General features: G+C 42.7%; 1 protein-coding gene across 8 annotated transcripts in view; it reads right to left on the reverse strand.

Moving 5' to 3' along the window:
* The window catches only part of Ten-a (tenascin accessory), a 448,965-nt gene that overhangs the window by 27,910 nt on the left and 403,700 nt on the right, over positions 1 to 17,355 (reverse strand). For all 8 annotated transcript variants that reach the window (XM_070655994.1, XM_070655991.1, XM_070655993.1 and 5 more), the window contains one exon: positions 5,354 to 5,631. In XM_070655994.1, the coding sequence (XP_070512095.1) occupies positions 5,354 to 5,631 (278 nt within the window). The remainder of the gene's footprint in view (positions 1 to 5,353; positions 5,632 to 17,355) is intronic.

Genomic DNA, 17,355 nt, shown 5'->3' on the forward strand with positions numbered 1-17,355 from the left:
CGGTTGTATCGAGCGTATGATATTGCTTCATCAGATCAAGACTCGTAGAGCGACGCTGCGAAACATCTCCGCATCGTATATTTCTTTTTTTAAACATTATTTTAAGCACAAAATAACGCTGATAATCAATGGTTGTTTTGAAGAATTGTTTGATACGTCCTATAATTAATAATTAATATCTAATATTTAGACAATGACTCCTCAAAGGCTAATTAATATTGGCCAATATAATTCAAGATCCGATTACGTTGACGCAGTGTCAATAGTTCCTCGGAATTCCAGGCCATTTATATTAATGTTTTTTGAGCGATAAGTGCGAGTTCGTTGAATTTAAACGCCATGATAAATTTGGCAATAAAACCCTTATCCGTGGCGGGATATTGCGGTTTAATTAATTATCTGTCTCGTGCGCCACAAGCGGCACGAATTAATTACGCGGTTTAACGAGAGTTTTTAAAAAGAGGCAGACCCGGGCTAACGCAACCCCGCCTAACGACCTCTTGGCTTATCAACGCAACAAAACATCGATAACGCATAATTGAATTCGCGTGTTATTGCCGCGCGGGTGATTTGACAAATCGCGATTCGCCGATACAGTCGGCGCCGATATTTAATGGACGCGTTTTCGCGCCCTGCGATTTGTCGCATCGCGGAATGTATAAGCTTTCTATCGTGATAATAGCACTCGTTATTGCGCATCGTTTCTAGTTGGAATTACGAATGCGATGTATACATTGTTATTTTATTATGCTTCTACAGCTTTTCCCTCAAAATACGCGAAAATACAGCGTAAATTAAAATGAACATCAATATTTGGCTTTGATACGAAAAAAATATAGAAAAAAAAGAAAAAAAAACACATGCAAACACGTACAAGTTTGAATCGAGTAATTTAATAAATGTAGATCGTTATCTAATTTTCGAAATACTTTACGTAATAACTTGTATTTTTCTGCATGGAGAAAAAGTCTTCCATGTAAATAATAGTCCTCGAGAAGTTTTTTTCGAGGTAAAAAAGTTACGCGATACGTGAGAGAGGAGAAATTACGCGTGCACGTAAAAGTTCCTCGTGTACACTGAAAAGCAGATCTAGCGTTTGCTGTGGCGACGGCAGCTAGCGAGCGCGACTTTAGCGTCGTGTGCGTCGAGTTTCACATGTGCCGCATGTATATACCGCGCCGGCCGGATTGCCGAAGACCGATTTTCCCCCCCGTTATCTCATTCCTTGCCTCTGCCGCCTAGGGTTACACACGCTAGCCGCTGTCGCCGTAGAAAACGCCACATCTGCTTTCGGTGTACGTATGCATACGTGTACACACGTACGCACATCAGGACCGAAGATAGGCGAAATGACCGGAAAAGAGCGACTATTCCTTCGGGATCGACGTTGCCTGGCCGCCATGTAACTATCGCTGAAATTGAGTTGCAGTGAACTGTGAATGACCTTATTTCGCGTATATGCCAGTCAGCGCGGCATCGTTTTCGTTCCCGCTTCACGTCGCTGCAACTCAGCGGAATCCAACTTTCCACATATCGCACTGTCTAAAAAATCACCGCGCGGCAATTTCGTAATACCGGTATCAAATATTGCACTAATAGAAAAAAAACAGACGGTTACTTTACACATAGGAAAAGAAAATACAAAAATCAATACGCCGGGCGTCGTAAAAATACGTTCTTTAAGTCTCGATTACGTAATACGCAGCTGTGCATCTTTCAATTTATTCTGCATAGACTTTATTTTAGCGGTGCTTTAATATCGTAGCTGTTCTTAAAATATTTGACGTTGTAAATCAGGAGCCCCGGATAGCGAATGCAAAATGAGCTTGCACTTGGGATCTCTAAGCAATTTAATCTACTGGCAGCTGCGACCTCTGAGACGCTCTGTATGCTTAACTATAAGGACAATACTGCGAAACGAAGTAGTCTTAAAATTCAATATATAGATCGAGAAGACCCCTCCAAGTTTTGATAACGAGCCTCCGTAAATTTAAAATGGCCATAATGCGAGCCACGATCGTTACACCACCGTCCGCCTTACTTTCGCGAGCGATGGAAGAGGCAAGCACGACTGTGAAGGACAGCGGGCACGTTCACGGGGGAAGAAAGGGGGAAGATAGAGGGGCGCAAAGGAACAACTTTTTCAATTATATACCTCCGGATCGATAGAGCGATTCATTCCCGAGAATGATTCCCGGATTATCGTAGGATTATCCCGCCGCCACCCCGGCCGGTCCGTTCTGCCGCCCACTTCCGCTCGTACGTTATAATGAAATGTTTACAATCGATCCGTCTACCCTTTCGTTCCGATCCGGCGAAGCGTGAGTCCAGACACGACAGCGTTATCGAGCTGCCTGCAATGTCGTTATTATTGACGAGTTAACTATTAATGGTACAGTAATAATGTTCCCGCGTGGCGGTGAACACAAGCGGACGAGTCACACTGTAATTTTTTTTTAACGACAAACATCCGGTAAAAATAATTCAAAACACCAACAGTTTTCAATCATAATTAAGGAACTTTTGCATAAAAGATGTAAAATGAAATCTGTACGATGCAAGGGAAAGAAAAGAGCGTACAAAAGCCGTATTGTGTTTCGCGGGTCTATACAACAATTTCTCGCCCCTCTGTGCCTTTGTACAGATATTCGTAACAGCGCTCTAAAAATTAAACGCCGATCGGAAATGAGTAAATAACGCTTTTCCTAACTCACGGAATACGCCCGTGGAAAATAATTACAAGTAACAAACAAGATCTCCCAGCTTTAGCTCTTAGTTTCAGCACCGCTCGTCAAGAGGAATTAGCGCAGCGACGGTTTCGTTAGTCATTTGTAGATGAAACCGTACAAGAGGTCCACGTCGGAAGTGGCTTGTCGCGAAACGATTTTGGCCCTGTGAGGACCATAAGCGAGATGGCGAGCAAGCAGACATACGTCAAATTACCAAAAAGCAAGGCAACTCGCGTGCATGCAAAATTCGTGCGTTTCAGAGCGAGGCAGAGGGACGAGGCGAAGGGGGAAAGCTTCGCGCGCAGCTTCGCGAGCTTTGGTGTGCGTGCATATACGTAACCACGTGTGTATGTGTGCGCTCGGGGATGGGAGAGGGTAGACGGACCTGCAGCGACCGTAAAAGAGACGCGAGGGAGGACGGAGAGGGGTAGTGCTCGAGCTGCGGGGTAGTTTGGATGCAGTAGCAAACAGGCAGATTGGATTCCAGACTCGATTTACTGGAATGCAGAAATAACAGCTGGCGAGCAGTGTCCTCGAGGCCGAGAACCGACTTTGCAGTCTCCACCATCTCTCTCTCTCTCTCTCTCTCTACCTACGACACGCAAAGACGACGGAGGGGAGTGAAGGAAGGATGTGACGTCGAAGTCACAGCGGTGGACAGCTACGTAGGTGAGAATCGAAAGAATGTTGTATAGATTCGCGTCAATACCTTGTGGCTCTCGCATTCACTTTTTTTTTTTTCCGTTAAATTCTCTTCGACCTCGCGCGATAAAGTCTAATACGGTCGCAGGTCGGATTTCGGCTATGACATAAATTTTCTGATTTTTCGCGAAATGCAAAAACACAATTTGCGCGAAGGAGCAGAAGGAAAGGGTACCTCTCTATTGCGCGTTGATAACGGGCTAACATTAATTCCTCTAATCGGACTCGACACCGTGAAGATGCTGCGATCTTGGAGCCTGTTCGCGCGTATCTTCGGTCCGCGGCCTTGTGCTCTGCTAGCTCTTGCATTAGCATAACGGACCTGGCGGAACCATTTTCCGAGACCTTTTTGCAGTAACGATAACCTAACGCGGTGTTCTTTCAACGTTGATCTTAACGACGCGGATCAACGAGAACGATTTGTCTCTCCGTTTTCTTGTCGCGACCTCGTTAATAGAGCTGGCTACCGACGGCAAAAATGTCGTTGTAGTGTTTAGCTGCAGTAAGAATTCACGTTTACACACATCGCGGGTCCTAGCCGTTATTTATGCAGCAAAGTTTACCAATGTTAGCCATAGGGCGTATCGAGGTAGTGCGCCGTTAGTTGCACGGATATCGATTTGTACGTCGGGTAGGCCATTGCCCTGCGAAATTGCCCGATTCGTTTAGCAAAGACACGTACTTTTAAATTCCGATAATCCCCTTTTCTTCGACGAGTACAAACTAAAACCTGATACTTGAAAATGTCTAAAACATGCCCGACGTTATTGCTGTTCGACATAAAAATATCGTATCTCCCGCGATACTTTGTTATATTTATTAAAACGTCGCAAATAGAAAGGCGTGGGTATCGATTTATGTACGAATGCATTCACCCTTTTTCCCCTCGATCTTGCGAGCGCTACGGCGTATAGTTCCTGAGCTTCGAGTGTTATGTGTAAAACGCACCCCATCCTGCGCTTCCTCCCATCGACGGGCAATATTTTTGCTTCTCCCTAACCGGATGGAGCCAACCACTCCGTGTTAAATGAACCATTACGCTGGCAATGTTACGTCGTAGCTACGCTTCCTATAGAAAATCCGGATTTCCGTCATTAAACAGTATTTAATTTTCACAAATACATCGCCTGCAAACATCGAATATTATTTAGTTTTAAATAATAATAATAATAATTTATGGAGAGCTGAATTTAAGATTAAAGATAAAACGTAATGCTGATGAACTTAGAAAAATTGATTAAACGTTCAATTCAGGCATTATATATGTTTGCTATTCTTTAACGTAAATAAAAATTTGCCGCTTCTAATGTAATATATATATTTTTTAATTTTTTAATTTTTTTCTGAAACTGTACGACAACATGAATTTTCTGCTCGCTAATATTTGTGAATCTCATTTAGTTATGATTTGCATGATTACGCGAAATTCGTCATGCCTTCACGCGGAATGTTATGGTGTCAGTCATATGTATAATTCCCCTCTGTGCGTATAGGGATTAGCATGGTGCAGTAATGCCGACGTTCCGATGGATTTTAGCATTAGGTGGGTTGGGTTAGTCGTAACCAGATTTGCAAGTTAATAATGAATTATTGTACCGTGAATTTCGGGTCAGCCAGCAATAGAATTGCGCGGACTATCTGCCGGCGGCTATGTTACTATTCGGACGTGCGCGCTGGGACTAATAAAAACGGCTCATTCAAATTTACATTGAGGCAAATATTATTTATGAAACGGCTGCATTAAATAGCTGCCTCTCACGCTCTCAGTACATTACTGGTATAGATTCGGTTATATCTTTAGTTTAATATTAGCCCGCATTAATCTAATGCGATGCATTTAATCTGAAATTGACTCCAGAGTGGCGATTCGCATTTGAAGCTCTGAAATAAAATTTGTCAAGGGACGTAAGGCGATTACTTACCAGCAAAGTACGCCAGCATCGCTGTCAGGGCCACGGCCAGGAGGATCAGGGCGATCGAGAAGCATTTCCAGGAGCACCTGTGCTGGCAGCGTTTGTCGATGTGAAAGCGCGACGGCGAATACGGCGAATAGTGCGGCACGGCTGCGGCGCGAAGCGGAAAACCCGGCATCACCATGGCTTGGCCTTGCGCGCCTACTGTGGCGGTGCCGCCATTCCCTGCACCGCCTAACCCGCCGCCAAGAGAACCCACCGTCACCTGCTGTTGCGGTGGTGGAAGCCTGAAACAACAAGAAATAACCGAGATGTTAGAATACCGCCTAGTTAGACGAAAGTACCGTTATCGCAAGCCGCAAGATTACTCTCCATATATACGTGTACGGGCGCGTTAAATCACGCAAGATGATACCGTTGCGAGAGCGTCCGGGAATTGAGCTCGAACGAGCTACACAGGCGTACGGAAGCGAAGACTGCGTAGGTGTCCGCGAGAAGGCGCCAGCGTCCGGCAGCGCGTCAAAATCGCGACGGGCTCGCGCGAATTTAAGGCCGGTATTCATAATCCGTTCTTGCACGTAACTGTGTTATTCAGTTTCCGACCAGTCACAAAACCGTAAGGCGATCGAAATAAGAACTAATTACTGCGAATAATGGCCTGAGGGAACGTTCGAGCTTCGGCGAAATATAACAGGTATAAATCAGATAGCTTTATGTCCCGATTATTCGATTGCCGTGCTTAATAATTGCAAGCCGAATGACTCGAGCGACCATGATGACAAATCATCCATACGATTGCGGATCGAGTAGACGTCGATTAACATCTCCCATGCGTCTTGGTTACTCCTGATTATTAGGTAAATTCATGCCGATACTCATCGGCATATCGATGTTGCTGGGGTAATAAATGGGGTGGTTGACTGCAGGTACTCCAAAGCGAGGCGCTTGATCCCTACGTCGCTCCGGGGGCGATACGCAGCAGCGATAAATCGACGACCGGTATCTGTTCGCCGCACGTGTGCAAGCGGAGGCGTCGATCGCGTCGTGGTACACAGGCCAGGGCATCGGCGACGCGCGTCCGGGGATGCAGATAACGCCGAGCTTATAAAAGATGCAGATGCCGCCCATTAAGCCCGACATGGCGAGTCGTGTGTGCGTGTGGATATCGCCCGCACGAGACACACGTGAAACCCATGGGCTTTCGGAAAATGACGGTTCGCGGGGGTGACGAGGTTAAGGCCCTACCCGTCGGACCCGTGTCAAGGATTTTATTTTCATCATCGGCGATATTTATCTTCATACCCCTCATCGAGAGGCCGGGATAAGCGTAGCCAGTCGGATGAAAGGCCAACGTCGAAACAGGGATTTAATATGGTGCCCAGGGTAAATATAGTTTTCCGATAATCATGCGGACTCATGAATAGCATTATGCGCGCACTGCGGCTGAAATCCCGTAAGAATAACTCGATTGACAGTACGTCTCTTGTAGGGATGGCAGATAGAAGGAAGGGCAAAGGGGAAGACTGAAGCGACCAGAAAAAGGAAACAAGCGGGAACTTAACAATGCGCCGCGGCGCCAATATTGGATTTTCCGCTTAAAAATTCACGTAGTATAAAGCCTGAACACGAGGCGCGGCTGCTCGAATCGAATGCTTACGAAAAATCTCTTTCGAGTCGGTTTTACGCCAGGTTCGACGGGAAGGCAGTCAGAACGTTGGATTTAATCCTGAACTTATCGCCTTAAGGTAACGTTTCACTTTCACGGGATGTAAGCGAAGTGATTTAAAGTGGTTTAAAAAAGATATTTCCTGGAGGTAATACTTACGATATATCGATCGTCAAACACTTTTTTGCTTTTTTTAAGAACGTTAAAACAGTCGAATAATCATTCTTCATTTATTCAGTAGATATCAATTCAATCGAATGTTAAAATTTAGTTTCTTCTTCTCTCACAATCTCAGAAATATATGTATATTCATCTTTCAAATACTATTTTAATTAAAATATCATTCAAATGTTATTAAAAAAATTAATTTTTGTTTTAGATGTATTCAAATCAAACAGTATTCCAATAATTCTGCGTTGCTTTACACGGAGAAAGATTTGTTAAAAAAAAGAAAAAAAAAATGATGGATGCTACGACAGAAAATTCTAAAGATAAGTCGTAAAACAAGACATCTTGCTCAAAGGTAAGAATTTTCATCTCGCTTGAAGAAATTATCAAGATGTGTCGTGTGCCGCGCGTAATTTATAAGTTGCTTAACAAATCCAGTCCGACAAATACCATAAATAATCACGCTTAGATCCCGACGCTTCGTGATCCTATAAATGTCTACTCATATTTTCTAGAGCAGGAAGCAATCAGACATGACGTGAAAAAATATCACTGGCAAAAGTCCCGAGCGTTCTTACGCAGCGACGTAGAAAAAAGAAGAAGATGCGCGAGAGAAGGAATCCCGCGTAATAAATATTACTTTTTCCACGGCATCATTAACTTAGGGACGAAGCGGCGTAAAATTAATTTACTAAAAGTATCGGTGTGCTCGACGTCCGACAAAAATCGGGAAGGAAAAAACTTAATGGTGAAATAATGGGAATTCCTTTTTTTCTTTTCCAAGTTGGAAGGCTGCCAAAGGTATAGTCTTATTTCATTTCTAAATGCAGCAATATAAATACTTAAAATATAATTACGAAAGTTAATTGATTTGATTTGCTTATAATCGTCATCTAATTTAAAAACAAATTTTCGAAGAAAAATAAATTCTTAAAAAATAACTTTATCTATAATATATTTTTGCAGCAATACTGTTATTGAGTATTGTTAATTAAATTAGTTTCCGGAAATTCTTTTTATCTCTTTTTTGTGCATGAATTAACTCTCAACATTAATTTATAGGGATTCAAGAATTACTTCCGTATTCCGTTGGACTTTTTGAACTAGAGATCTAGACATTTTTTCTGGGAAATAAATAAATCTAACCCCCTGGCTCGGCTAAGAGCCTCCGGATAGATGTACGGCGCTCCGGTTGGGACAACTGGATTCTTGATTGCACGTAACAGACAAATGAAGCGAGGGGAGTGGCTGAAAACAAGATAAACGACGAAAAAGGAGAGATAGTAAAGCCGAGGGATGCACTGCGGAAGAACGGAGTAAGCAGCATTTCGGCGTGTTCACGCCGTGGCCCCTCTCCAAGCCGGGTTAATCCATTTGTGCGAGTAAATCGGTTAACTGGAATTGGGTTATATTTCCTAATCGATACGATGGATTAAGTTACCGGTTGGTCCGTCCTCTGGTCGGCACGATGTACGGCTCTTTCTTCGCTAATTATCGTTAGCAGCGGCGAAGGGAACGTGAGAGAAATATGAATTCCGGCCGAGGCTTCAACGGTAAATTATGGCACTATTTCAGCTGCATCGTGTATCAATACAAACGGCGCTTTTAATTATAAAAGAGTACCGCTTTTAGTAAATTCATATATTTTTAAATTTAATTTCTAGTTTTCGGTAAACATTTACAAAAATTTTACAGGGTTGCTCAGGAATGAGAAATTGCAAGACCTCAAATCCTCTTCCCTTTGATTCGAACAGTTTGCGATTTTTCTTGTGACAGCTTAATCTAACTCGGGGACGTAAGCGTAAAGCTAGAGCGAGAAGTTGCCGCGGCACGACTTTCGGGAAGGAAGTTCGAAAACGTGCGGATGCTCCTTTAACCAATGTAAAAGTGGGTCGAGGAGCGCCGAGTTTGATCGTCAGCAACCTGGGCGGATTACGCAGTCCCGCTGCGAAGTTAGGATGTTCCTGATCTAACTTAAGTCGTAGTCCGGTCACGAAAGGATCCACCGTCGCTTTAAGCAGGTAGCTGCTCTAACTGGGCGACGACGATGGCAGTGGACGTAGATTGTACGAACGTGTACAAAACACCTCCACCGATTAAACCAATTGGACGGCTGTCTGATATATTGGAAGTTAAAGAGGTAATTGCGAGCGGCGTTGCTGCCACATATTGAGTTGAGTGTCGTCTGAGTGGAAGATTGGACTGTTTCAGCTGCGCGAACTGAGGATAGCGTCGAGCGTGTGATCCAATTATGATGTAACGCATGTTCCATCGCCGGAACGATTGGCAGCGACGAGTGCCATATAGTTCCTACACCATTTCAAACTTCGAGAGCTTCCCTGTGTCGTGTGCCTCCGTTAAATTTAACGAATGAAAGGGTAAGTCTCAAAAGAAATAGAACAGATGTTAAATAGTAACAATTAAACAAATATTCAAGTAAAGTTATTTTATTTTTAATTCCTTATTAAATATAATTTTTAAAGTAGAATGTATATTACACACATTTATTTATCTTTAAGTTTATTCAAATTATTCTATCTATTAAATTGATCATATTTTAATCTCTTTTAAATATATATTAATTAAAACTGGGATAATAATGTATAATAAATATGATACGTGGCTGTATAATTCCGTCATTGTCCATCGAATCAACGAGTTAAAAATTTTTTTTCAGCGAAAAAACTAGGATCGTGCATACATATTTTACAGCATATTTAATTTCGTAATGATTAAGACGAACAAAGTTTTTGAACACCGGAACACATCGGCAATTGGTACCTGTGCAGGCGCGAGTAGCACATGCGCGCCGGTGCGCCATGTGTGTGCTGCCGCCGTATCCTCTCTCTTTCACTCGCTGGCGGCCGACTACGCAGGAAGTGCACAGAGGACATCGCGACGGCGGACCGAAAGTTCGACTCAAATTCAACCCTCGACGACTCAACCTCGACGCAAATACCTTCTGCACGCCCTGCTCCGTTTGCGGAGAAGCATTCAACATTATTTCTCTTTCCATAAAAGTAAGTACATTCCCATTTATAAGTGCTTCTCCGGGCCGGTCGCATAATTCGCGAACGATTGATTCGAGAGTTCAAAGTGGCGCTTCATCAACGAGAACCGCGACGCGTTCATAATGAGAAATTCGTAATATATTGAGCATAATCGTAAGTGGAATATTCCCTACATATATACCTTTGTCCTTAACCCAGCGTGTTTACACCACGGTCATATGCACGATTGCCGACCCCGCTGTTGATCGCTAGCTGATCACACATTCTTTGCGACGTATGAAGTTCGCGTGCAATGCTTACGTTTTAAATGAAAAATTGATTAAAAGCGTTTAACATTTTTTTTTAATAATTATTATTATTACGAACGCTCCTACAATTTAATTTTGTTTTTTGTATGTTACAGATTATCATTGCCGAAACAACTCTGCTGCTGCGCATCGCAAAGTAAGATTGCATGGTTTCTTTGTACTAACTCAATGGGGAATATACCCCACTGATAAAAAATAATATTAGCATCGCGATAAAAAATATAAAAAATTAATCGTTCCCCACCGCAAATAAAAAATTAAAATAATATTAATAAAAAAAAGATAAAACAAAATAAAAGATTTGCATAGCTCGCGAGTTAATAAATTCAATTAATTTTAAATAGTAGATTGCACTGACTAATCATTTATAAATTAACTTGTTATTAACATATGAGTTTTCCTAGGATATTATCCAAGCAGAACTTTTGTTCTACTTAGTTAAAATCCGAAGGAGATTTTCAGAAAGTGTTCGCCGCCGATATAAATCAACAAACGAACTGCAGCCAGTTCGTCGGGCGTTTTCGCGAACTTCGATAAAGTAGCCGGGCGATTTTTGTTGCGAAATTTAGGAACAGGAGTGTCGTTTACTTTCGCGCCAAAGATATCAAATGATCAGTGTGTTAATTAGCTCTCGCGATTATAATTTCAGCGTCGCGGATCTCGCGGGTGTCTTGTGCGTGGAAAGATGACTCGGCACGTCCCATCTGGGAGGAGGAGGAGACCCGGGAAGGGCATCATGCCTCGGTGGAGCAACGTTTTGGTAAGCATCATTTTTTAATTGCTTTTAAACAACAGTTTATCGACAATAAAAGTTTAATTTAATAATTAATTAAAAGCGCGTAAACTTTTTTTTTTTAATAATAGAAATCATTACAACTCTCTACAATTAATATTTTCCATTTGTATGTTTCAGAAGCTGCCTTGCTGAATCTCCACCGCCGCGCATCAAACTGGTGAGTCGCATGCCATACTTTTTTTTACGTACGCGTTATGAAAAATCACTCTCAACATCTATTTAAATAAGGTAATGAATACATTACCTACCTACAAAATCTTTAACGTCTATTCCGTTTTCTACCGTTTTATAAATTCTTTTTTTTTTTTCTTTGAACCGGTTTATCCATTATTGAAAATGACACGTTTGCGTAGCGACATTACTTCGGATAGTTCCTGACACAATAGATCCTTCTGACGGGTGGGAAAAATTTCGGGGGGTGCTGATACTATTCGATCGTTTGTCAAGAGCGGCGCTTATCTACGATCTCCCTCAAGATCGCATAGCGCAGACGAAGCGCGTTCTAAGATACGATTGTCGGCGTTGAGGAACGTTACCGTGGTCCCGTAGGAGGTACACGTAGGAAGAATCCTAATAAAAATCTGATATCCCGGTCCGCGCGCAGGTCCGGCGAAACGCGTTTCAAAGGGAAGATAAGGTGACAGAGAGACACAGGTAACACGACGCGTCGCAGTTGAAATTGAATCCTACTCTCAGGTGAAAAATTACGATCGTTGCTAACACGACCGGGAAATAATGAAGTCTGCTTTCGTGGGCATTGTTCCACGGAGGGTACGTCAGCGCATATAGTTGTGCTCCGAGCCGTGCCTTCCGACAGCCGCCTGCTTTCTCGCCTCTAGCGCGACGCTTCTAATTATTAATTTCGGCCTTTTAATATTAATTAGACTCGCGCGGGTCTGGGTGCGCGCGCTCGCGCTATGCGCCGTAATGGAACGGCGTGATTACGCCGAGATTATAATTTTAATCGCTCGATTACCACTCCGAGATAGCGGGAGGGAAAAGGGCGTACCGCCTCGCGGCGGCGCAGCTCTTGTATGCGTTTCTCCGCACACAGTAATAATAAGTGCGATACCACTGAATATTCAGAGTGACTGTGCCGCGAAGATTCCGCGGTATTACGATTTTAAGACTGCGAGGCGCCTCGTAAACTACGCGCTCAACGCGGAGCTTTACGTCTATTATCTTTAGCTAAACTTCGCGTTTGCGTCTAGATATTAATTTTACGTCATAGTGGAGAGAATAGAATGTTCGCGCGGATGGCACACGAGTTATTTCCCAATGGAAGATGGATGGGAACGTTATAGATGGCGAGATTTGACAGGAGACCTTGCCAATCACTTTTGACAATCCTGTCAATCTTCGCGCGCGAATAAAAAAATCGATAAACGAGACAAAAAGGATAGGGAAGATTTTAGACTTAGCTACAAGTTGCTTCATAAATTGGTATTCACGAAATCTTCTAGCAAAATAGATCTTCGCATATTTTTATACATCATGTACAAACTAGCTGCAAGCTTAAGTAATACCTTTGCAAGAAGTTATCAGATTGCTCCGAGCGAAATTTACGTCGCAATATCATTTTTGAGGATTTTCTCATATTTCGCATAAAGCTACCGTAAGCCTGAGTAATATCGTGAAATGAAATCTTCGTGAATGTTTCCCGCGCGGCGAAACTGATATGGTTTTATATATATATATATATAGTATATATATATATATCCGTGCGTAAGCGCTACACGCGTGATGTTACGTATGCGCGCATGTATCATTATATTAAACTAATTAAATTGTCAAAATACCACCAAACACTCTCGAGAGTTTGCGGAAGTGGAACAATGATAATGCGCTGCCGGGGCTAAAAGCTTTTTTCCGTAAATCTCGCAGTTCGCAAGGGAGTTACGATCTCTCAGTCTACTGTCCTACGGGCTATTGTCACTATCAAGCAACGACAGTCGGCAGTCTCACCGGGTCGTCGAGCGAACGATCGGTAAGAATGACGGTGTTAATGGTCGACCGCGGTTCTAAACGAGCGCGAGACTTGCGCCCATTGTGGCCGCATACGAGCGAGTAACGCGAGGGACGCGCCGGAGAGAGCTAATGTCAGTCGTAACGTTATAAAACGCGACACCGAGCAGCTGGCTACACCCCGCCCGGTAATACAATCCCGCGTAAATCCCGTGCCTCCTCTTCTTCGTCGGCGTGCGCCAACCAGTTCCCGTGGTTTATTGCCATCCGGCGTCGTGTTAAAAGGACACCAGCTGCGAGAGCGCGCGCGAGAAAGAACGAGGGCGCACGCTTGTACTCCGACACGCAGAAATCGGAGACCGCCGTGATACTCCGATAAGAGAAGATGAGGGCACTGGCAAAGTTTCATTCTCGATTGCTTTATCGTTCGTGAAAATCTCGCGATCAGCGAACGTTATTTTTGTGGAGCCTTTAAGAAAGGAGAGATAAATTTAAAAAAAATCTTTTTTCAAAGCGCTATCCGGTAATCAGAGAATCACATTAGATTAGTAATTTTTACATCACCCTCCCGGCCTCTTCTTTTTTTTTGCGCTGCAAGCCTCATTCGTTGGGCCATTGCCATCGATTCCCGCTTACGCGACATTCGGGAATTCTCCCCGGGAATTTTCCTCGGACATGACCTACTTCATCGCCAACGAGGTCCGAATTCGGCGATTCGTCTTGCTACATAATTCCGTGATAAAGATTCCTCCCGTGCCGCGCACCGCGCGCGACAAGTTTGCTCAACAGGGACGACCGCCTATGTTTTTCTCGCGTTATCCTTAACGCGGCGATGCATTAGCCTCGAAATCACTTCCCGAGTGGGTTGCTGCGACTGCGATTGCGAGACTACGATTGCGAGACTGCGAATCTCGTCGAGCATCACTCCGTGCCGAGGTTCCGCGAGATAGAATCGCGCAAGACGTGAGAGGAATCCCTCGGCCTCTCGTAGACGCGGCGCGGCGTATTCGAAGCGAAAATCCAATCTTTCCCGAGCCATTCCGGGGCCCATGCCTCGATAAGGGATGTCATCTCTGTTTCCTTCTTCCTTTTTTCCTCACCCCGCTGAACGTCTCTCTTTATCTTCGAATTTCCGTGTCAATAGTTGACCGATTTCTCAGCAACCGCCGTCGCTAGACTCCCTAATAAAAATCACGAAATAATATCCGCACGATTCTGATTACTTTAGCTTTTCACGTATCCGAGATCAATAACTTTAATCGGAACGATAACTTTGCTGGCGAAAACTGCATCGCGAGAAATCTCTAAATATTATATTACAATGCGCCTTTTTATTTTTCAAGACGAAATCGTATCACGCAAGGAAGGCAGGTTTCGCGTGGTACAAAAGCGTGGAATACGTTTTTACATTCTTTAACGAGTTCGCAGCCATAAAGTTTATTTCCGTCGAGCGGCTCTTTCGAGTGAAACTTGATCGGTGCCAATCTTCACCGATGCATTACCTTGGATCATGCGTCAAAGCGCTTTCCTTTCTACGTATTATTACTCGTGAACGAACTTGCGTATTTAAAATCGTGGAAATTGCGATAGAAACAGAAAACCAAAGAAAAACTTAAGTCTCGATTCTCCTTCTTAATTTTTCGTCGAATTTAAAACATAAAAAGTCTTTAATTTCTTAGGTTTTTAGTAATTGCTGTTTTTCTTTTTTTTAAATTTCTTTTTTAAAAATTAAGAAAATAATCTAAATAAAATAATTTTGTCGAGCGGTTTTGTTAAAATTACGTAAGCCCCGTTTTATTTTACTAATATAAATTTGTTTGACTAAGAATTAAAATAAATTGTGACTTAGACGAGTATGTTAGGTGAAATATAGATTGCAGACGCGTATAAGTATTATACTATCGCTTTCCGCATTACAACTTTTATTAGAGGCGTACGTACGGATCGTTCAAAAAAAAAAAAAAAAAATAAAATAAAATTTAAAAAAAATCGCAAATGATACTCGCGCGGGTATATCGTCGCCAATACGCACGCATCAATACTGCAGCCACGTATGTGGACGCATGAAAAGTTCCCGGTGAGAAAAATATCGTACGTGCCCACCACGATCCATGTGGCAGCGTGCTAGGGCGATTGTGCGTCCCTTATTCCGCTTCTTTATTGCGAGCGATCAGAATTGAATAATGCAGTGGACGCGAGCCGGCGGAAGCGGTTCTGCATCGAGGAGCAAAAGCTCTGAACACCATCTTTCCGTACATACGGAGGAGAGATATACGCATATGTATACATATATAGGCGCCAGGCACGTATGTAAAAATGCCCAGGAATTCAGATATATACCAGAGGCGGAGATTTGTTCCCCGCACGTATACGCGAAAGATACGATGCATATTCTTCTCGCACAATGCAAAGGTTGCACGATGCGTCGAAAATATCGACTTCCGCGGGGTACGCAAATTAGCTTTAACAGTCCGCGCGAGACGAACGGGCGAAATTGCTCACGTGGCGCATTCAAGGTAGATTGCACGTCAATCGTTATCGGTTAATTGTAGACCTTTAATTGATTCTTCGCTTCTCCTCTAATTCTAACGGCGGCGAGAAAGAGACCAACGGGCGATTAAATTTGCTGCGTATCGCGTAATTGACCGTCCTCACAATCTCACCGTCGCGAAGTAAAACGTACGAATTTAAGTAGAAATAATCAGCAATTATCGCAGGCATATCTTCCTTTCTTTCGACTTTCTGTCAATTGGAATTGTTACTCTCAACGTTTCATTTCTCCGCACGTACTTTAGTTTATCGCGGTGTGATATATACTCGATGCAATCCACAATTCATCCCCCAAATATCATTGGTTCGCCCATGGTTATCGTGTAACTACCAAACGTGCAATTTATAGACATTAATGAAATTGTTTTCCATATATATTCAGAATTATCGTACACATAGGTAAATACACACGTGCACATGTGTACTTTGAGACTGATTCAATTACGAAAAATACGGCTTAAAAATGTGCTGACAAGTCTGTTACGCGCTGTTTTAAATATAAAATAATGCATTTTAAAATACGACGCCGAATCATTTAATATCACGCTACAAAACGCAAACGAGATAAAAGTACCGACGCATATTTCATTAGTCATTAATTTTCGAGATCGTAATTACTTTAAATCAGTTTAGTCGATTATTAATTTTAAGCTTAGGGATTATCTGCGCGGCTGTTGGACTCGTGCCATTTATTGTCGAAAATTGAAGAAAATTAGAACACGACGTTTCGCGGTGTAATTTTAAACGCAAAGATACATAATAACGTTTAAAGTTTTATGCAAATGCTGGGAAACATCTGTGTTAAGACTTTTTTTTTTTCCCCTTGACAAACTCGGCTGTGAAAAGTAGACTGTTAAAGAAGGTCAAAAATAACTCTAAATTTGTTGCGAGTGCTAGTTGCGAGATTAACTTGATATAAATGCAGTGTACTGTTCCTTGCGAGGAAGCTTTCAAGTTTTCTCATTATGACAAACTCCGTTGATTTAACAACAACGGTCTGCGTAAAATGTAACAAAGGACATACCGAGCACGTTTTTATCATTCCTTGTACAGGCGTTACACCATGTAAAAGACAGCTGCACTACATTCAAAAACAGAGTATATTCGTATAGCAAACGCGTTCCAAGCATACATTCGGCAAATGAATATGATATTCGAGACGATTATTTCAATCCTTTTGTATGCCAGAGATGACATCGTAATCGAAGGAAAAAACGATAGTAGTTTATTTTAAAAGACAGTAAAAATTTCAGCGTAAAGAGCGGGCAAAAGTTTAGTCATAATACCATTAAATTTTCTAAAAATTGTCCCCGCGTTTTCCTTCGCAATCGTGTCGATAAATTAAATAAACAACGTCGAGAAATTGATCAGAACGATATTCGTGATTTAGGTATTGCTCTCGTGGAAAAGTTTATTTGGCGCCTATAAAAAAAAAAACAGAAAAAACCAATGGGGGTGTATCGCCACGAGCAAAGTTTCCTCACGCGAAACGAGCTTCTCCGAAAACTTACTTCGACGGTTATCGCGCGAGGGGGGTGCGGTACGTT

The sequence above is a fragment of the Cardiocondyla obscurior genome, linkage group LG04 (genome assembly GCF_019399895.1).
Source record: "Cardiocondyla obscurior isolate alpha-2009 linkage group LG04, Cobs3.1, whole genome shotgun sequence".
NCBI lineage: Eukaryota > Metazoa > Arthropoda > Insecta > Hymenoptera > Formicidae > Cardiocondyla > Cardiocondyla obscurior.